General features: G+C 42.7%; 1 protein-coding gene across 1 annotated transcript; it reads left to right on the top strand.

The window, feature by feature from the left end:
* Positions 1-686: 686 nt before the first annotated feature.
* Positions 687-21476, top strand: mn1b (MN1 proto-oncogene, transcriptional regulator b). The gene is made up of 3 exons (XM_014983906.2): positions 687-2135; positions 2233-5832; positions 19981-21476. Exons 2-3 carry the CDS (start codon positions 2301-2303, stop codon positions 20196-20198), a joined length of 3750 nt encoding a protein of 1249 aa, XP_014839392.1. The 5' UTR covers positions 687-2135; positions 2233-2300; the 3' UTR covers positions 20199-21476.
* The last annotated feature ends 1165 nt before the right edge of the window (positions 21477-22641 follow it).

The following is a 22641-nucleotide window of genomic DNA, read 5'->3' as shown; positions in this document are numbered from 1 at the left end:
GATGAATTTGCCAGCTCAGTGCAATGCAAAAAAATAATATTTAATTCACACTAGAATAGCACCAAACTGAAAGTTAGACTATTTGTGACGTGCGAGTTGGATATATTTTTTGAGACAAGTGCTGACTTTGCAGTAGTGGTTCCATTGTCTTCCTCGCTTTTAACAAATATTACATCTTATCTTGGGATTTGGCAGCACTTGACCTCAGATAACCCAGCAATTGTGCAACTGCCGCTAATTAACCTCTTGAATAACCTCTTAAATAACTTATCAAAACGTGCTTTTTTAAAGATAGCGTGTTGATTATTGAAACTGAGGCCCAATATCATTCACATAGTTTACTTAGAATGTTGTTAAAGGTGGATTTTTTCCCCACACTCCACTGAGACCATGTTTCACAGAGCATGTGGTTTTCTGTTTAAAACGTTTCCCTACAACATCAACAGTCAGCGCTGAATAGATTTCTATTTTCAGACAATGACATTTCTTCCATTTTTTGATAAATTCCGTTTAAATCAATAAGCCGCTTGCCGTTCCTTTCCAGTTTGGTGGTAAGATAACATTTTACACCAAATAAACCCCGTGCAAAACACAAGGGTTTACCCATTCCCCATTGACTGAACATGAAAAGCAAAATGAAACTCACCTGAGGTACAACTTAAAAAATGCTTTTTTTTCTGACTTGCTCATGGCTGCCCATTGCTTCCTGGCACCCTGGATGGTATGCCATACCACCCATATTGATCTCTTCATTTGTGGAAAATATATCAATATTTAATTGAATGTTGCATATCCAGGTCTTTATAGGATTTTCGATTATCTACATATTTTCATATCATCATAAACAACCACTTGTGTAGTCACTGTTTTCATGTTAAGGGACGTGAGAGTCAGATATTTTTTTTCCACGTTCTCTTCAAATATGTGGTAGCTTTAAAAAACAACAACAAAATATCCCTTAGAAACGTGAGAGATTCTATCGAACTCAAATCTCAAACTTCGCTTAGATTATTACTTTTCGAGGGAAAGCTTAAAGCTAAAAAAAAAAAAAAAAAAAAAAAAATCTCATTGACTCCACAAGACCACCTTAACGACGTTCGTCCCGCCCCCGGAGCTCCGTTTGGTCTCTGTGATTGGCTGAGACCTCGTGGATGGAAGTGGCTGCAGAAATGCAAAACTTGTTGCTGGCTCTTCTGGACGCGTTGATCTCACACAGCGCCAAGCGGCAGAACGGAGTACGTGAGTGAGTGGATCTGTGAATCGCTCCGGAGCGCGCTCAGACCAGACCAGACCAGACCAGACCTCAGCACAACAGAGCACAGGCAGAGAGCCCAGCAGACCGTACTGGCTGAACCGAGGGACGCGCACGTTTGCAGCCGATCGGAGCGCACCGACCGGGGACTTAAAGCGCGGAGGCTTCTCCACCGAGCGCATGAGCGGCCGCGCGGTGAAGGATGCTGTCAAGCCGCTCCGTGGTTGTGGAGCACCGGGGAGTGCACGCCGCACCGCTCCTGGTTCACTGACGCTCTTGTTGGAGATTCGTGTTTATGGACTTCCATATATAAGCCCTTGGACTTTTGGTTTTCAAGCCTGCTGAAACAGTTTATTTTTCTTTCTGCTTTTTCTTTTTTTTCTTTTTTATTAAAGGACACCGGTGCGCAGAAATTTGTCAGAGAGACGCGCACACCGCTCCACACTGACTTTTATTTCTGTTGTTATTTCCAGTATGGGACCTTACACAAAAAAATCAGTCTGGGACCTTTTATACCGGGCTGGAATAAGGAACTAAACGAGGAAAAACTGTCATATTTTTGTTGATCTCCTCGAATCTTGTGCGCTCTTTTCATTTTCCCCCGGAGCGGTTTTTTTTTTTCATCCAAAGAAAATTGCGCACAAAGAACAATAACTTGTAAAAGTCGCCGCTTTTGTGCAAGTTTTATTTTATTTTTTTTCTATCAAGAAAGACTAAAACTAAAAGGAAGAGCAGACATTTTCACCTATTAATGCGGGAACAGACAAGCAGTTTCCGTGCGTATTTGGCACCGTCTGTCCCCGCTCCACTCCGCGTCCTTGGAGAAGTAAAAACAAAAAACAAACAAACTCCCTTTTGATTCCCAGAAATGAGAACTTATTTGGTGAGTTTTATCGTTTAAAGTCTACTAAACATATTAATCATTAGTTTCATCAACATTGTGTATCATTTTTTTTTTCCCTTTTTGCTTTTGGGGACAGACGGAAAAATACAGAGTGTGCCGATGTCTGGCAAACTGGCCGTCATGTGGGATTGATTGCTGGGGAGTATGTTTGGGCTGGAGCAGTTTGGTTCTCAAATTAATAGCAGAAACCCTGGCCAGTCAGAGAGAAACATAAACCAACAGAGACTGAACATGGGCTCACATTATAAAAGCCCAGGCTTTCATGCTGGAGGCCCACCTGGAGCCGTGGAGTCCGGCATGGGCCCCATGAACGAGTCCCAAATGCTGGGGCTCAATATGAACATGAACGGTGAGCCTTACGCTGGGTTTCACCCTCGGGGACACCCAGACATGCATACAGGGGGCGGACTCCAGCAGCAGCAGCAGCAAGGACCCATGCATGGATTTTTTAACAACCAGCCACCTCATCAAGGACACCCACATGCCCATCAACCTCACCCCCACCAACATCACCCTCATTTCGGTGGGAACTTTGGAGGCCCAGATCCAGGGTCGTCATGCCTACATGGAGGGAGGCTGATGGGCTACAACAGCAACGGCATGGGACCACAGCAGGGCTTTGGAGAGGGTTTTGACCCTCTAGCTGAGGGACAGGCAGGAGAAGGCTTTCCACAGCAGCAGCCACAGCAGCAGAGGCCTGCTAACATACCTGAATTTCAACATCATGGTCCCCCCAGCGGCAATCACCCCGTCCCTGCTCCCTGTCTTCCCCTGGACCAGTCGCCTAACAGAGCAGCATCTTTCCACGGTCTTCCGTCTTCTTCATCTACGTCATCTGAGCCTCACACGATGGAGCCTCGACGGATGCCCAACCAAGGAGCCGTGGAGGGACTAGAGTACAACTTTCCAAGCGATCCACCATCTGGGCATTTTGATGTACCTGTGTTTTCCCCATCAGAGACAGAATCTCAGCTACCACATTTTGGGCCAGGCCGGCCCGTTCCCAGTGGAAATTTTCCAGGGAGCTCTGGCATGCCTCGGACACCAGGCATGCAGGGCATTTCTAAGGGACACCAGCCGCCACCACAGCCCCAGCAACCTCAGCATGGAGTGTTTTTTGAGCGATTTGGAAATGGCCGGAAGATGCCCGTGGGAATGGAGCCGGGGGTCAATGCGAGACATCCCCTCATGCAGCCGCAACAACAGACTGGCTTAATAGCCAGACAGAACTCGTGCCCCCCTGGCCTCCCCCGACCCCCTCAGGCTGAGCCCGGCAACACTAACTCCAACATTCTGGACGGAGGGGTCATGATGCCTGGCCAACATAACCAGTTTGAATATCCCATTCACAGACTGGAAAATAGAGGTTTGCACCCCTATGGGGACCCCATGTTTAATATGCAACAGCCAGCTCCTCCTCCCTCCCAGCAGCCCCCAAATCAGAGGCTGCAACACTTTGACTCTCCTTATATGAACATGGCGAAAAGGCCCAGATTTGATTTTCCTAATTCACATGGTGGCGACGGTTGGTGCGGTAGTATGGATAACCACCTCTCTCCCTCAGCATATCCCGGCCTTCCTGGGGAGTTCACCCCACCTGTCAATGAAGGTTTTGCACCAGGTCCCCTACAACATCCGGGGCCCGAGCCGCAGTCTCTGCAGCAGCGCCAAAACGCCGCCATGATGATAAAACAGATGGCCTCTCGCAACCAGCAGCAGAGGATGAGGCAGCCGAGTCTTCAGCAGCTAGGTCACCATGGGGACGTACCTCCTGTCCCAATGACTCATGGAGGTCCAGTTGGGAACATGCCTCAGCCCAACTTTGACAGGGAGAACAGTGGCAGAATGCCCAGCATTGATGGACAAAATCCTCATGTAACTCAGGAGAACTCCTGGTTTCAGGGGTCCCACCCACCTGGAGAGATCATGTCACGGCGCATGGGTGGGGCTGGCAATGAGTCCGGGCCTAATGAGATGGGGCTGCAACAGAACGGGGCTGGGATGATGTTCAGGCCAGGCATTAGTATGCAGGAGCCAATGAGAATAGCAGGAGACGGACATGTTCAGACCCTTCATTCTCCAGGCATGCACTCACAGTTTAGTGGAAACATGGGTAACCTCTCACAAATGCAGTCGCCAGGAGCTGGAGGAGGACATCCAAATGCACCAGCAGAAAGGCGACCAGCTGATTTTCCTGCACCTCCAATGGGAGCACAGCCAACGTTTCCCTATGGGGGGGCTAACCGCCAGGGGCCGCCTCACAGTGCTCCCCAGGGGGTGAGCACCTCACCAGGGAGCTACCCTCCACAGTCTGAGTTCCCCTCAGGCCAGCGGTCGTCTGTTAGTAAGCTGGGAGCTCTGTCCCTTGGGAACTTCAACAAAACCAGCTCTAAAGACAGTGTTTTCGGTCAGAGCTGTTTAGCGGCCCTGTCCACGGCCTGCCAGAACATGATCGCCAGCCTAGGGGCCCCCAATCTTAACGTAACATTCAACAAGAAGAACCAAAACGAGGGCAAGAGAAAACTAAGTCAGACAGAGCAGGACATTAATAGCAGCACATCTAATGGGACTGGAAGTGCTGGTCCTGAATATTTTCAGAGCAGCGCTTCCCAGAACAGCCAGATGCCTGGCACCGGGAATAGCAACTCTAAGCCTGTAAGTCAAAGCCAGACGGTGCAGGGGGAAGCCAGTGCCCTCTCCCCAAACTACAACATGGACGCTACCCCGTGCAGTGAGGGGAAGGCAACAACAGGGAGTGGGAGAGGGAGAGGGAGGAGAAAAAGAGACAGTGGACATGTGAGCCCTGGAATTTTTTTTTCCTCTGATAACGGTAACCCTGTTGTAAGTCCAGGCCAGCAGACCCCCTCGGCTGGCGTTGGGGAGAGGGGTGGGGGCACACCTCATGAAAAACACCTTCAGTCACCCTCTTGGGGGAAAGGAGGTGACCTAATGTTGGGGGACCAGGCTGACCTCATGTCTTCTTTAGACAGTGGCATTCAAAGTGTTGCTGCCAAGTCTGACAGCAGCTCACCACGAGTGGACTTCCCTGACGATGTCAGCACCCACTATGGCAACGAGGACGAGGTGTCATCCAGCTCAGATGCAGGAGGGGCTTCTGCCACCAAGCCCAATCGCAGCCCTATGATCACAGGCTCACCCAAAATGCAGCGGAGTGATAACAGTTTATTAAATGGACAAAAGCCCCTTGGCATGGGCATAAACAATCATACTACCTCAGCACCAGACAGCTATGGACTGAACTCTGGTGTGAGCACAGGGGCCAGCGGGGTGAGCCACCCGGGCACTCCTGGGGTGGAGCAGGTACGCACCCCGTCCAGCACCTCGGGCCAGGAAGAAATCCACCCGCTGGAGATCCTCCAGGCCCAGATTCAGCTGCAGCGGCAACAGTTCAGTATCTCAGAAGACCAGCCCCTGGCCATGAAGAACGGCAAAAAGAGCAGTGACTGTCCCTCGCAGAACGGAGACAATGAGCTGCCAGGCTGCAGCCCGGATGCAGGGAAGGGCTCAATGGGCACTATTGACCTTGACACCCTCATGGCAGAGCAGCACGCCACCTGGTACGTGCCCAGTGACAAGACCATGATGGATGGGTCAGAGGATGACAAGGCCATGGGACCCTGGGAAAAAAATAAAAGCCAAAACAGCAGTAAAGAAGGTAAATAACTCCTCCTTTTTCGCCTTTAATCTCTAACATACAATTCAGAGTGCTGATAAGTTTTCCTCTTAAAATTTGTACTTTATTTATTTGACCTCGAACATAATTTCAAAAGGTATCCTAATACTTTCACTGTCCTGCTGAAACTGTCATTACAGAAACTTTTGTGCATGTTGTGTGAGCAGCATGCATCCCTGGTTATTCTATTGCTATTCTGAAAACTTAGAGGGTTTATTTAAGATAAGTGAAAAAAAATATGTCGTCAATTTTAATATTTATGTATAAAAATGTTTTTTTTATGTTAAAGTAAAAAACAACAACAATCCATTTTAAACGGTATTTTCTTTAAATCCTTTATTGTTAATTGTAGCTTAAAGCCTCTTCAGAAAGAACAGCTGAAGAAAAGTAAACATTTCTTGTGGCTCTTTATCTCAGTTTTCAGGGTGAACAACTACATTGAGAAGATTAATAGCTTTCTGAGGATATGCGTTTGCGCAGCGGGGGGTTCCCTCGCCTGGTTACGTGTTTGTTTTTGTCATTATCATGGGATAATACCGGCCTGGTCAAAGTGGACAGATTTTTCGACAGGATATTCGGGATTAGTGTCCTCATTTAAAAAAAATAAAGAGCAAAAATAAAAAAATCCGGTCATTCACGTTTAGTATTTTGAAACTAATGTTAAATAGATGACAGGTTTAAAAGCATTCTGTTAATAGACTGATATTTTAATTTGCCTAACTTTGTCTCGGAGCGATTTTTGTAACTCAATTGTGATATGAATAATTGTCACTGTGTTGTTTCTCGAACAAGGTAGAAAATATTTTTGACTAAAATATGCTTTTTAAGCAAGAAGAGACATGCCATAAAATGAAGAGATGGGCTATAGTTACAATTTTATATCTTCAGAGCGCAACGTCTATATGACGTCTTTAAATCTAAATATATTTTTTTATTTTTGTATGAGAATGTTAGTTTTCTCCTTCTTTTATAATAATAATAATAATAATAATAATAATAATAATAATAATAATAATAATAATTAATAATAATAATAATAATTAATTTATTTAAGTGCAATCAATTCTCACTTTATTTTAATTAGTTAGTTTAAAAAAAAATAATTTTCAAAATTCCTTTTCGTGATTATAACTTCATAATTTATCAGGCAAACTTTTCTATATTGTTAAGACCAAGTCTAAAGACAGAGTCGATATTTCATTACATGCGTTCACAGCGCCGTGTCTCTTCTGCAGCGTCTCTTTGTTCTGATCTGTGCGGGTGCAGAGCGCGGCGGGGGCGCGCATGGCGCGGACTCTTTGCGTCCAGGCGCGTCGTTCGTGTGACACGGAGAAGAGGGTGTCGGGTTATAAACAATAATACCATTACACAGATGGAGCACATGTTTCATAGCGCAGCTTTGAGTGGTGAAATCTTTTGTCTTCAGACACTTTAACTGAGAATTTGCTAAGGCTGCTGCGTGCATGCGTTGAATTAGGAATAATCAAAACTTTGACAAATTTAAATAAATATTTTCAATATTAATACAGACATTAAAAAATAGGAAAGAACCCCCCCCTCTCCGCCCCCCCAAATAGAGAGTTAGGTTGTTTTATTTTCCCCAATAATTAGTTCCACGTTTAATATTATGATCGCTCAAAAGTCATAAAGTATTTAAAAGCTTTGTAGTTTCTCCTCTCCTCTCTGCTCTGCTCTCCTCAGCCCTCCCTGCGTGGACGCAAGGCATGCAGCTCTGGAGCGATCGATAGCTAGTTAGCACAAATCACAGCTCCTGACAGTTTCTCATTTGAGTGCCTCAGACAGCAAAGATGGAAAAAAAAAGAAAGAAAAAGGACGGAGGTGTATATATTTATTTTTTGGAGGGAAAGGTGGTTGGGGGAGGCGGGGGGAGGTTGGAGATTGAATCTGATGCGCATAGGCTCCACACTGGGAGCAAAATAACATCATCATTTAAGATAAGTCACATCCCACAGTGTAAGCTCCAAAATCAAGCATCCCACTGACTTTTTTTCCCCCGCCACACACACACACACACGCACACGCACACGCACACACACACACACACACACACACACACACACACACCCCACACACACACACACAAACAAACACACACACTAAAAAGGATCTGCTTTGACCACTAGTTTTAAGTCATCAATCTTGTAAACAAAAAATCCGCCATAGGCAAGAAAATGCCACTGACATAAATTTCAAATAAATCATAACGGTACTTTAGTCAATTAGGTTTCAGTGAAATATTGCTTGATCAAAGAGAGACATCATTTTTAACAGGGAAGAAATTAGATCCTGAAAAATGCACTTTTCTGGCCTCTTTAATGGAAGCTTAGTAACATCCTAATGAAGTTTCTAACTATATCTTTTAAAATAGCTTTTTAGAATTACAGCTGTCTTCTTAGCAGTTTTTATTCAAAATGTTTTTTTTATATATATAAACACATTACTATTATTTTCTGGAAAAAGTGAAATATATTGTAACAAATTTAATTGCTGTAAAAGTCCAAGCAAGAATTGATGAAAATGCTAGTGAGGTTTTTTTTTTTTTTTTTTTTTTTTTTTGGAGGGGGGGGGGACAGGGGGGATTTTTTTCCAATTTAATTTTTCAGCTGAAACATGCATATCATTTAGTACACTTTAATTATCTTTAAAAATGGTTTTTTTTAATTATTATTTATTTTATTTTTATTCACTGTTTTCCCTGTGTCGTAGTGGAGAGTCTCGGAGTGCAGTTTGCACAGACGAGCTGATGGCAGCGAGAGTTAAACCGGGTGAGGTTCTGGGGTCAGGGGTCAGGGTTCAGCTCGGTTCCTGTAGGGACTGTGTGTCGTCACAGTTTCCCTGAAAAAAATAAAAATAAAATAAAATAAATCATGAAACGTACGATAATTCTGTTTATTTTAGCGCTGTGGCCTGTCGGTGGTGGATCAGGAGAGCAGCTCACTTGGGAAACCAAACAAAAAGACAAAGTGCAGATATTCAATAACTTCCTGTGAATGTGTAAATGTGTCGACAGATAGCTGATAAAACTTCGCCCGTTCTTTCAGGAACTGTTCTCTCGGCGCGTCCCTCTCTGTGCTCCCTCTGCAGCCGTTCAAAGTGATGCGTGTGGCAGAGATATTCCCTTCTAGCCTCGTGTCTTTGCGACGTTGCGCTTCTCTGTGTTTCTTTGCAGGGATCTGGTACACTTCATCATCCCAGCGACGTCAGGTCCTCGTCAGCGGCCTGTCGTTCACTCTCAGTTTGTATTTCTCCTTTTTCGAAAACTTTTTGTTTTTCACACCCTCCCTCTTCCTTTCTCATGTACATATCTTAGCCAGTGACTGACCGTTCATGTGGAAACTCATGCACAGTCTTGATAACAGGCAACCAGCAGGCGTAGGAAGTGATTCGGTTATTTTTATTTTTACTTTTCACTTCTTTTTTTTTTTTTTTTTGCCACAAGCTGCTTTTGTAACTTTTTTTCATCTTCTCATCTCAGTTAAAAAAACATTTCGCAGTTGACCTTGTGGAAGAGTTTCACTTTTAGCTCTCCAACCAGTCTTCACACAAGCTCTAATAATAATCAAATCTTTGTCACTCCGACTCTGACAGCTTTGAAACCTGGAGAACTTGCATCCTATCATGCTTACTAGAAAGCACCGAGTTGCAACAGAAGTAGAGGCTTATTGATATTCCACTGTGAAAAGAGAAATCTTGTGAGGCTCACCTGGCTTTGACATTTTTAGCACGACAAAGGTCCCACAAGCAACACCAGTAATTTCTATTTCCCTTTTTTTTTCTTTTTTTCTTTTTCTTTTTTTTTTTTTTTTTTTACAAGAAAGAAGAAAGTGATTGGCACGTGCCGGAATATGCTAGAAACAGCTCCGGGCAGTTTATGTACTTTACTTGTCATTACAAGGTGTTTCATATTGACATCTGTAACAACATTTATCACACTCGTCTGTCCCATAATAATCATGTTTTATTGTTTTAAACAAACATCTCAAAAGAGGAATACGCTGAAGTCAAAGCTTGTTCTGTTACAATCCCAATTCTAGAGATGCACCAATCACTTGAGATCAAAATTGATCTCTCTTTTTTTTCCCCTTTATTGGCTCTGATCAGTAATCAGCAGATGAAATTTAGAATTTTCATTCAAGGCATCAAAGCTAAAAGTGTTCATTTTAAGTTTATAAAACAAATAAGCCAACAACATGCACTTTGAAATGGTTGCAGCTCATATGCTGCAACAAATTTGATGTATAAATGAGAAAATTCTCGTAATTCCTTAATTTTTCTATTGGATTCCAAACCACTACCTCTGCAAAAGAACCCACTGCACATATTTTCTTTTAACTTAGTTATAACCCTTAAGAAAAAAAAAACAAAACAAAAATCAAAAAGAGTCCAAATCAGCATCAGCAGCTCAGAGCCCAAGCTAAATTGGAAATCAATGCCTGGCAAGAAAAGAATAAGCCAGGTCGGTGCATCTTTAATTAAAGCAATTTAAATATTATCAAGTTATTAGGTTTTTTTAAAATTGTTTTTTGAAAACAAGAAATTGAATATTCTTTTGTTAGAGAAGTCAATAAACTAGACTTCTGTATTTAAAAAAAAAAAAGCCTGGGGTGGTTAGAATATTGTTTTAAATTCATAAATCTACAGCTTTGTTTGCATTTTTCTTTTTTTTTTTTTTCGGTGTTGCGGTTGGCATGCACAGTGTGTAACGAAAGGCTGGATTGTTGGTACCGCAGCTTGACAGTATGGATTCGTCATCTGCAGGCATAAAAGTTTGATTTATTTGGACTCGGTGTCAGGCTCCCAGCTACTGACTTCAGTATCAGGTGTCTGCGCGGAGAGGTGCACGTTTAATTCCAACGTGCTGGAAAAATGTAAGCGTATTTACTCGACTTTTAAAAAGATGGAAAACACGTCTGACTCGCCTTTAGTGTTTGGATTTCAAGATGGTCTTTGGAAGTGTTTTCTGCATCTATTTGCATGTTCCTTCGGGTTTTTTTTATTTTTTTTTATGTGAGCATTAGTGACAGTCAAAAGAAGTCTTAAAGAGGCGTGCTTGTGACTGCTACAGGAAGATGTCAAACCTTTAGCTTTGCGAAAAAAAAATGTTTTTTTTTTGTTTTTTTTTAAATATTTAAAATAGAAGTTCCTTCTGCGTTTTGTTTTTCTCTTCCAGAGGGAGGGCGCAGGGATAAAATTAAACCTGTCTCAGCATGTGGTAAATTTTCACCTCGGATGCAGCTGGAAATGCAAACGAGTGTGGATCCAAACTTCAGATGGTGACTAACGTCTGAATGTCCACTGAGTGTGGACAGGGGGCACTGAGCTCCTGAAAGGTGTCCCACGATCCTTAGCTGCCAGTGAAAGTAGTTCAGCTTTTAAACCCTGTGTGCGTGTGTGTGTGTGTGTGTGTTGGGGGGTATACTCTCAGTTTTTAGAGGTGTGAATGTTGTCACGCTGCCAGTAGCGGTTATGTTATTTGGCATACAGGTAGTCGTCAGGCACTGTTTAATTTGTATTGAGGAATTGACAAATGAGTTATGACACTGGGGCTGTTTCTCCTGGGAGACCGAAGTAGAGACTGATGGAGTACGAGAGGAGGTATGAGAGACAGGGAGAAACAAAGAAAGAAGGAATGAAGGAATGAAGGAAAGAAAGAAAGGAAGAAAGAAAAGAAGGACGAAAGCGGCTGATTTTCAGAGGACTTGCTTTTTGCTCCTGAGATGAGTAGGTGGGTATTAGCTGCCATTTGTACTTATGGAAGAACAAAGGGAATTCAAACCATACAATTTTTCTACCAATATTTTTGTGCTCCATTATATTTTTAGTTGTTGCTATGTTTGATTGAGTTTTTAGTTGCACATATTGCTGCAAATGTACTTCCCCAAACGTTCTGCGCTTAAACATGAATTAGAAAGATTTTCCTTCCACTGTTTAAGTTGGTTCCTCTGTGCTAAGAATTAAAAAAAAAGTTATTTTTCTCTCACATACTTCCATATGAGTGGTTTTACAGTTAAACACCTTAAAGAGAAAGTGTTGAAGTAACCACAATGTTTTCCCTAAGCAACGGGTAGTCCTGCCTCCCCTCCCCCCGTCCTTTGCTGCACACTGCCAGTAAGGTGGCTTACGGAAACAGCCTCACTTTTGCCTCGCTCGCAAGAAAGCGAAAATTGGAAACATTTGCACTCATCAGAAATGCGCAGACAGTAATAGAGTGGAAGCCAAAAAATCGCCACACATCAATATGGCCAGGCTTACTATTTTAAAACTTACAGGCTGCGAGCGAAAGCAGTTAACCCGACCATTAAACCGGCTTGTTAAACCTTTGCTTTCTTCCCAAAGAGCAGAAAGGTAGAACAATCCGTGCAATAAACTCTTAAAAACTACTTCTAAATTTAGCAGTGTTTGTTTTAGAGTTTTGTTTTAGTCTCAGAACCGAAACCATAATAAATCTTACAGACGGAATTGTAACAAGTATGTTGGTTTTATGAGTCTCACACCAATCTATGCATCACGCTTCCAAAAAAAATTCCCTGATTAAGCGTCTTACATTTTCAAATGTCACATTTGTTTTGTGATGTGGATCTTTTCCAATAATGCCTGTGCAAAAAGTGAATTTTTCTCAAAGAAAAGAAGAAGGAAAAAAAAAAAACCCAGCATGCCGCAGTGTGCAGAAACAAAATAGAGACAGCGAACTAGATCAATATGTCACTGGTTTGGATGACATGCTGGACAGGTCCTGGACATGGCTGTGAGTTATGTAGGAGGCACTAAATCACTTCCCATGTTCTGATTTGTGTCTGGTTTCCTAAGCACTTCTTGTGGCTGGAGGGGGAGGTGTGTGTTTGTATGAGTGTTAGTGGATGGTAGTGAGTGTGTTGCTGGAGAGAAGGTAACAAATGCTGGGGGCAGTGCCTGTCGAGGCAAGCTTTTCCTTTTTCTTTTTCTTTTTTTTTGTTTCTTTTTCTTTTTTCCATCTTCATGTTGCAGGGCAGAGAACAGAGAGGAAATTCAAACCAAAATAACCCCTGTGCCCTTGCCTGAGAAATGAACCCCCCCCCCCACCCGTCCCTCGTCGCTCCCTCCAGATATCCTCCCTGCTCTGAGGGAAAGGTCATGCTACGGCACTTGGGTGGAGTTAAAGGGGTTGTGGGGAGCCTCACATTCACCCCCCACCCCGAGCCCCCTGCCCCCTATCCCGTCCACCTCAGGGCATGGATAACCGGGACAATACCTCTGTCAGGCCATGTGGACCTCAATCGGGCCCTTAACCATACCTGCAAATTAAGGGCTTTATTAGATTTGCTAATGTGAGTTAGATTTTTTATTTTTTGCAATAATCTGTATTTTCAGGGCAGGCGACAACATATACAATAAACTCCAGGCATGAAAGTTTCCACTAGCTACATCCTGTTGCAGGTTAAACAAACCTTTCCCCATCCTCTTTTCTTCTTTTTTCCTAGGATCAGATTTATTTATTTTTTTGTTTTTCTCTTGGTGGTTTTGAACGGCTGTTTTGTGCCGAGTCCTCACGCAGAACCACAGCTCTAGTTGTTATGCGAAAGGAATCTGACCTGATGTCACACACTGTCACAGGAGTGAAGGCCTTTGGGTGTTTTTGTCAGGGAGCGCAGCGATCTGATTGGTCTGGTTTGTGTTCAGAGGGGACGGGGTCGCGCCCCGGAGAGCCCGAGGTCAAAGGTGAAGTGTCGTCATGGAAGTGTTGGGATGGGGATAGAAGGAGGACGCAGGCCCGCCTGCCGCATGGGACGCCAGGGCCTGGGAAATCACTGTCACAGAGGAAACTCGAAACTCGCCAGCAGACACTCCATTTCCTTCTGCTCTTATTTTAATTTAGCTTCTCTTATTGTCTCTCTGGAATGGAAATGAGCCTGGATTAGATTTTGCCGTCCTGACAACTTGAATAAAAATCAGCACAATCTAAAACCACAGCTTGTTCCTGTTTGTTTGTTTGTTTTTTGTTTCTTTCAAACATAAAACATAATCCAAGAAAAGACTTTTGCTTTTGCTTGGTCAGTGTCCTCTTACAGGTCAGATTGCACTTGGTGCAGTACTTTATAATTTACCAAAAATGTGACTTAATGTTTTAATTCAGACATTGCAGATTAAAATTATTGTCTGTGGCTAAATCTGGCACTTTGCATAGTAGACCTAAATAATGCCCCTTTTAAATAAATTAATTCATTCATACAGCTGCTGAAATAATATATTGATATTTGCTGATTTGGTTCTGATGAATAGAAATAATAAAAAAAGTAACAAATATCTAACATTTATCAGTATAACAAGCTGATAGTGGGTTGTTAATTACTCAGGCTATCTGCTCTAGTAGCTAGCTTGCAATCTGCAGGTGAACAGACTTAGCTGTAGCTTTAGCTTTAAAAAAAAGTGTCTCCATAAGAGAGTGACGGGCGATTCTCCTTGAGTTTCCACTTCACAGCTGTCCACAGTTGAAAAATATTTCAATTTTGTTTTTCTAGAAAGACAGCAAAATGTTTTCTTGACCTGCACTGAGTCAGCTGACTGTGCAACAGGTGGGAGAGAGACACAACTCCTTACCGTCTCAGAAAGTCTGTGATCACCAGCGTTTTCTCTGCTTTCTCATTAAAAGATCTTTCCCTGTAGGATCTGCAAATGAAAAATGCGAAGCAGGCATTTCTCACAACCTCGCACAGAATGGAGATTCAACGCACTTCATCATTTGTTGTTTCTTTTGTAGTCCACACATAGTTGCAGAAGAAACTGCGTTTACTCCCGTTACTTCATCTGGAATCTCGTTAAAAACACTTTCAGCTCCAGGAAATGGTAGCTGATGATGAATCGGAACTTTGGGAATACCTTGACGTCCCCCTCTGACGTCACGAACCACTGACACTTCTTTGTCTCCCTTAAATATTATCAAAGTCCCTTTCGAGTGTGCCGCTGCTTTTTAAGATTAATCTGAAGAAGTAATTGTGCTCCTTAGCAGTTAATATGGAGCTGGCAGGAAAACGGTCTCTGAGCAGCCTTTGTTTACCTTCCTGTGCTGCGGTTTGACATGTAAACCCATGTCAGGCCGTCAGCTCCCAGACACATTGGTGTCATCCAGACAACCGGAGCTGCGCGCTGTGCTCCCTGCCTTCATGGCATTCAAGCTCCACTCATCTCTGTAAATCGTTTCTGGCTGTGTCTGTGAAAACGGCTTCACAACCCTGCTGCTGCTGCTGCTGTGTGTGTGTTTGTGTGTGTGTGTATGAGCATCATCACCAGGCAACAAATAAAAATATACTGCACTTGGGGTGAGAGATATGGCCATATAAATGCATCACTTTGAATTCGGTATTTATTTAACACACGTCTTTGGTAATCCTTTGTGGCTGTAATGTGGTTAAGGATATTAAGGTGTATTTGTGGCTGAGCGCAGCTGCCTGCACTGTTACCGTTGCCCCCTTTTTTTTTTTTTTTATTAGGCATTTTCACTCTCGCTGGTTGGAACTAAGCACTCGTTTCCCTCAGATGAATGGGCCATTATTGAGATATTACCGTGGATATGAATTCTGCGTCAGTCAATGAACAACCGTAGCCAGATAGACTTTATTGAAGAAAATTCCTGCTTGTAAAATGTCATGGTGATTTGGGATTTAGACTTGTGTGATTTTTCAAATTTCACACTGCCGTCTCCACCTTCGAACAAATCTTACCGGCATGGCTAATTTAAGTGTGGTGTGTTGATCTTTTATTTTTTTTTTTTTCCAGTCTTGTATTTCTGAAAGAAAAAAAAAAAAAAAGACACCCATTGAATCCCGCCGGAGGCCCTATGATGTTGAGTTATAGTTAGTTTTTTTCTTTAATGGTCAGGTTTTAGCACTCATTGTTTCTTTAAAATGAACACTATAATTCAGTTTATTTATTTACAACTAAGTTACAACAAATGGCATCTAAAGGCAGTTTACAACAATTCATTATTGCAGTAATGTTCCACTTTGCGTAACAAGCAAAGTAGTCAAACGTGAATTTAGCTACAAGCAGTATGATTTTATACTCTAATTATAGTTCAGTAATGAAAATCAGCCGGTCACATAATTGGTGAAAGCTTTGTCTGTGTGAGGAAGCCCTTCTGACTGCAACAAGGCATTGACTTAGCAATTCCAGCAAATTACAATGACCATATTGCATGTATTGCAGCCATGGGCCTCGATGCTGGTAGCAGGCCCCATATTCATTTACAGTGTCAAGAAATAAAAAGGTTTCAGCCAATGGTCAGCTGGCTGAAAGAAGGTCACTGTCCTTTTTACAGCGAAAACGAATTTGATTTGAACATGTTTTGAGTTGTGTAACTCGTGGGCTGTGGTGGTTTGGAAGCTAAAGGAGTATAACACACAGCTCTTATTAAGGTGTCACAGTTTTAAACCCTCAGCCTGACACTACATGCGGTATTTTGTTAAAAACTAACTGGAGGCCTTTTAAACCAACATGCCAGCGAATATGAGTTTGTGTTAAATGTCCTAATACATATATAGATGTGTTTACCAAACGTGATTATCATTTTAAAATCCTGTAAATTATGTCTCATCGTTTTACCAAGAACAATAAGATTATGTTTACCTCCAAGTGTTTTTTGTTAATAACATGATGCTGTTCTTCTCTTACACTCAAGGTTAACATATCGACCCATGCCCAAATTTCTTCTTCACGAAGACAAAAACAGATGCCTTGAACATGAATACCGGGTTTATTCTAATGACAGCCATGCGTAAGAGTGTGTGATCACAAAAGATAGTGATCATATCTGATGTTTTCACCCATGTGTAGTTTTCCTTCTGTGTATTTTCCACCGCTGTCCTTTGCTTTGAAGCTGAGTAATGCATGTAGCTGTGCTTGTACGTGTGCGCTGTTGTATGCATGTCCTTGCTTTCTGGCCTGTGTGTGTACGCGTGCATGCGTGTGTGTGTGTGTGTGTGTGTGTGCATGCGAAGCAGCAGCTGAAGGCTGGTGTGAGTGTGGCAGTGCTTGGTTGGTTGGTGTGCTCTGTGTTTTTGGCTGTGTGTGTTGTCAGTTTGCTGTGTGTCAGCAGTGAGCCAGGGGAACGCTTGGCTGCCTATTCAGGCCGGTGCGGACCCTGCTGTGCCCAGCTAGCATGAGCTGCTGGCGGGTGCTTGAGGGCACTGCGCTGGGAAGAGGGAGTGTGAGGGGATGTGGGGGTGGGACTGGCAGGGGGTGGGTGTGGGGGATCAGCCATGCTGAGGTGTATGACTGTACCCTCTGGCAAATGTGAGATCTTGTCACAGCCACCACCAACACCGCTCTGAAATCCTCATCTGTCTCCTTGCTCACCGAACCAGCAGCGACAACCGCTCGCTCCCCCATCCCCCCTCCCTCCTCTTCACCCCCGTCGTACATACAGTACGCTTCCATCAGGCACCTGGATTGGGGTTGGGAGATGGAGAGAAATCTTCCAGGGAGCAGAGGTGATAGGACCAGATGAAACGGAGAACAACGGGAGGCTTGGCTGCCTGACCTTTCACCAAATCCCCCCACTTTTCCGTTCCACTGGTCGCAGTCCAGACTGGCTGGGGGGCACGCCTGCCTGTCTGCCTCTTCTGGCCGCCCCGCATTTTAGTCTTGCCATCTTTTTTTTTTTTTTTCCTTCTTGCTTTTATCCCTGTCCCTTTTGAATCAAATTGTATGACTGCTGCCACAAGAAGTGACAAGAATGAGCAAAGAAAGCAAGGGGGAAGAAAAAACCCCCAAAACAGATTAGCTGAAAAAGGAGAAAGTCAGCTTGCAGATGATACAGGCATGCATGAAGGTTTTCTGCAACAGTTCCCACTTCCCTCAGGTGAGCATCACCCTGACTGGAGTGTTGTGATCTTGAGCCGCTCTGCGCCCAAACTGTCGTCTATCACAGCCTCGCCCCCTCCTCCTACCCCCTCCCTGCCGTCTCTGACACATGTAACTCAGCTTGTCAGAGCTGTTTTCCACCTGCCTCCGCTCTCACACACCAACGTGTCCCTGAACCTCAAAGCTTTACGTCTTCACGCGGTTGATCTGGTTTGTTTCAACCATCCACACGGAGCAGGGCGGCGGAGCGTTTTGTGTGGTGAGGAGATGGGAGATTAATCGGACTGATGTAAACCGACGATCGCTAACATCTTCACACGCGGTTTTCTCTGTGCTAAGGGCTTGCTTGGAGGCAAAACCCAAAACCGAAAGATGCTGCATTAGTGGCACACATCGCATAGCCCCACCACTACCTCGGCTCCGTTTTTTTTTTCCATTGTGTCCTGATTTAATCTAATAAATCTGTACTTATTTTTACTTTTTCTTCGCAGATAGATGTGATGAAGTGTGATGCTGCACTCATAAGAAGTTCACACTTCTCTTCATCTTTTCTTTAGCAATATATTCCTTCACATGGCACATAAGGTTTTTTTTTTGTGTCCACATTTGAATCATGCATCTTGGGAGTCCACATTTACTCTGTCTGCTTTTATAGATACAAACATATGCATTTTTTATTAGCGATGTACCGATCAGACATTTCCATGGACATCCTCCCCATGAGGATTTTTTTTTTTCAAAGAATGTAAATAATAAAAACATAAATCTACTACTTTTTTTTGGCATAAATTGTAAGTTTAATTATTCTTAAAGAAGTCTAGCTACACCTCACTATTTTTTTTCACTCTACTTCTGAAATGTAGCAGTATTTAAAAAGCACACATTTTCACTACAATGTCATTTTAAATCAAATAACAGCTACAGCACAGTTGTAATTTACTTTCCACTACCAGTATTTTATTATGAGTCCAGTTGTAGAATTATTTATTTGCGTGACACTCCACAGAGTCAACCCGCCTTTCTTTTTTGACGCTGTGGATGATCGATCATTGAATCTTTTAGCACCAGAGAGGTGTGTGGTTAGGAAAGAGAGAGCAGTATGTATTACGCAGCTCTGCAGCTCAACAGAATTTATCTGCAATTTTATGACAAAGATAAAATGATGAAATAACCAATGTTTTAAACCGTCGTTAGTGTCTTGTGTTGACAATTATCCCAGATACAAACCCTGACTTCCTCTGAGGATTTCCTGTGAAGCTGTGATATTTCCAAAAGATTTCTAACAGATTCCTAATCCAGTGTGTTAGATGACGGATTGGAATTAGAAATAGCAATTCTTCTGCCACGGGTTTAACTTTTTTTTTTTTTCTTTTTTTAATTTGCTGAAGTCTAACTTCCTGTTTACTCATAGCATGCTGAATGCACACCCGACATTCCTCTTTGGAAAATTCTGCTTCCTTTTAAATGGCTTCACACATCCTTTGTGCTTACAACTTTATTCTTAAGCCCTTTATTGATATTAAAAATACAGCTAAAAACCTCTTCCTCGCTCCCTCAGTGACAAATTCGACACTGAAGGGTTGTGACCTGTTGGTGCTTAGGAATGTTGCCTTCCCAGATCAGACTTTTCCTGACCTGCTGATCACAAATCGGGGCCACTCGAGGGTAAAATCAGCCAGTTCCAGCCACCAGCCGATTTCTTGGTGGACCTCTGGGTTTTTCCACATAATGTTTAATCAACCTATGTATGGATTTTTCCTCATCCGTTTAATAGGAGACTTCACACTTTGCTGACACAGGGTCGATACTGTGTCATGGTCATTATGCCCATAAATTGGGCCAAGCAGGATAAAAAGGTCAGTCTCCTTCGGTGCCCTTTGACCCAGCGATGGGAGATCATGCAAGAGTTTCCCAGAGTTGCATGTTTAAATTGTTCTGTGTGTGTGCGCGCGCGTGTGTGTGTGTGTGTGTGTGTGTGTGTGCCTGCTTTCACGTATTTTTTTCAGGCAGTGAGGAGGTGGACTGTGAGAAGAAGAAGCTTTGCTTACAGGCTCCACTTTTGGTCTTATTGATGAAAAAAATGGGAGAGGGGAGGAGAGGGGGATGGAATGGTGTTGAATTAATTTCACAGTGCAGACTGAGAGTGGGATGTGAAAATGACACTGGTTTCATTAAATGTGTATATTTTAAATGATTCATCTGTATCAGAGAATGCCAGCTGCTTGGAATTGTTGGAGCCTTAATTAACCTCCTCCTTCCTGTGCTTCTGTTCAGAATCCGAGCTCTCCCAGAGTAAGACCGGAGCTGTGGCCCCAGGAGCTGGAGGGGGAGGAGGCGGGAGCAGCGGCGGGAACCACCTGCAGTGCCTGTCCGTCCACTGCACAGACGAGCTGGGGGACAGCAAGGGCCGAGGGGGGCCTGTCTCCTCTTGGCGCTCCATCCACTCTGACATCTCGAACCGATTTGGGACGTTTGTGGCAGCTCTGACTTGAGCGACAAAACAGACTTGGATGAAGAAGGATACAAAACCAGAAAAAAAACAAAAAACAAACAAAAAAAAAAACTGAAGGACAACCTCAGAGACAAAAAAAAAAAAAAAAGAAAAAAAAAGCAGAAACGATGACGATGATATGTCAGTGAGACAGCTGTGTGCGGCTCTTGCCTGTTCAGGGAGAGAGACATTCGTGCACATAAACGAGAAAACACGAACGCAAGTTACACCCACACTCACACACAGAATCAAATGCCATGATTTTTTTTCCCCCTTCTTTTTTTAACACAGTCATGCATTAATATTCTGCTGGACAATAAAACGTGGGGCCGACTCGCCGATTCCCCACATCTGGAAAACCTCAAATCCATTTTTTTCCCTTTCCCCTTTGATTTCATTGTTGAAGAGAAATAAAGACATGTTTAAGGAGGAGAAGAGAAAAGCAGAAGAACAGAGGAACAGATGTCAGTTGTCATTGGCTTTGATTGTATACCCGTGTTTAAGTATCGGTGATGTGACCTCGGCTTCATTGCTTATTGCAGTCTGCCTGCTCTTACCTCAGCTATGGCTACACCTCTAAAGTTGACCTGATTCTTCTGGGTGGGGACATGTTTGACCAATGGTGGGCTAATTCCGCCGGTTCACTTGGCAAAGCCAAACGGACCCAGACGAAGGCCAGAAGAGGGACAGTTATGCAGGAATGTACCTCAACATTTTTTTTGGTGGGGGGGGTGGGGGGGGGTGGCGAACTCAGATTTTTTTGTCTATGTCAAAGCATTTTTGAACCATTTTTGAATCGTTTTCGTTTGCTGCTCTCAGTCATTGAACTCATATTTCTCTTTCAGTCAATTTGCTGAGAAAGTGTTTTCTCTCTCTCTCTCTCTTCTCCCCTGCACATCTTGTGAGCTCAACCACTTGTATACAATTCAGCCAATGGGAACTAGAAACAACAGAGGAGGTCAAGGGGTTTGTTTGATAAGGGAAATGAAAAATAATAATTAAAAAAAAGATTATTGGTATTGCACATGTATAATAAGAGAACATTTTGCTGTGTGTTAGGCAATCTTGTAACCTTTAAATAAAAGCTTCTGTTGAATTTGAATTTTTTGAACAATAGATGGAGGACTGTGACGGCAATTTACAAACAGGTTTTTTGTTATTGTTTTCCTTTTTTTAATAATATGTAAAGTGCAGTCGTCTGTTTTCCTGCATATTGTATATATCTGTATATGTTTTATTGAGTAACTAAATAACAATAAATATGATGTTAAAGGTGGCATTTCTGTCTCTTAAGTGTTTTGAAAGTCTGCTGTTTGGTTGTTAATTTGCTATCTTGTACCCTCATTTCGTACTTATGTGTTACTATTTCTTCCATCCTGCTTCCATTTTGGCTCTCCATACGCCATGTCGCTACCATGTCTGAGATCCAGTGGCTCTCTGAAGTCAGTACACTCCTGTTAAAATTCTAGTTTTTTTTTTGTAATTTAGAAAAAAAACAAAAAAAAACAGACATCATTAATTTTCAAACCTTCACTTACCTTTAACTAATACTTTGCTAAAGCACCTTCTTACAGGTTAAAAATCTCTCAACGAGCTACTTCTAGACTTGGCAGTATTTGCATACTTTCCCACTCAAACATTCTCCAATTTTCTTGGACTGTGAGGACATCTAAAGGTCACATCCTGATAAGACCGCTCCAAAACGTTGATTTTTCTATGAGGACACCATTCTTTTGTTGGTCTGGTTTTTGTTGCTTGTGAGCAAATGAAGAAAATGTCTGGAATATTCTTTATCCCTTGTAAAGTAGATCCGTTATAGTAGCTGCGTACTCAAGAGTCAATGTATAAGTTATATGATAAGGTACTTCAACGAAGTATTAGTTAAATGGTGTGCACACTTTTGCAATGAGGTTTTGCATTTTTCCTCCCATTTTTTCCTTTTATAGGTTTCACTTGAACTGTACAAGTGAAATTATTTTTCAGTCTCTTTTTTTGTTTTGTTACATCACAGGACCTGGGTTTATAACTGAGATGTTATTGTAAATTGTAATTCTATTTTTTTATTATCTTAAAGCTGCAGGAGACGGCACCATTTTGTAACTGAAAAAGTCTGGTATGAAACAACCAAAACAGTGAAGACAAGACTGATGTACTTCAGAAGGATGAAAAACCCATAATAAAAATGGGCATTTTGTGGATAAAACACTGTACCACACAGCAATTTTTTTTAATTTAAAAATGGATAGTTTATGCATTTCGAGATAAGATTCTATAAAGTTATTATCAACACTAGTTCTTTTGTCTAGAGCAGAAATATTCCACGACAGAGTGAGCTTGGAGAGGACTGATTAAATCCTTAGAGAGGAATGAAGGCTAATAGCTACTGGGAGGGATGCCGAGTTTAGGCAAATTTTAGCAATTTAAAACAATTCCAACTAAAAGTG

Source organism: Poecilia mexicana, unplaced genomic scaffold, assembly GCF_051168715.1.
Source record: "Poecilia mexicana isolate PSO_F unplaced genomic scaffold, ASM5116871v1 scaffold_9, whole genome shotgun sequence".
Taxonomy (NCBI): domain Eukaryota; kingdom Metazoa; phylum Chordata; class Actinopteri; order Cyprinodontiformes; family Poeciliidae; genus Poecilia; species Poecilia mexicana.
This window is presented reverse-complemented; position numbering and strand designations above follow the sequence as displayed.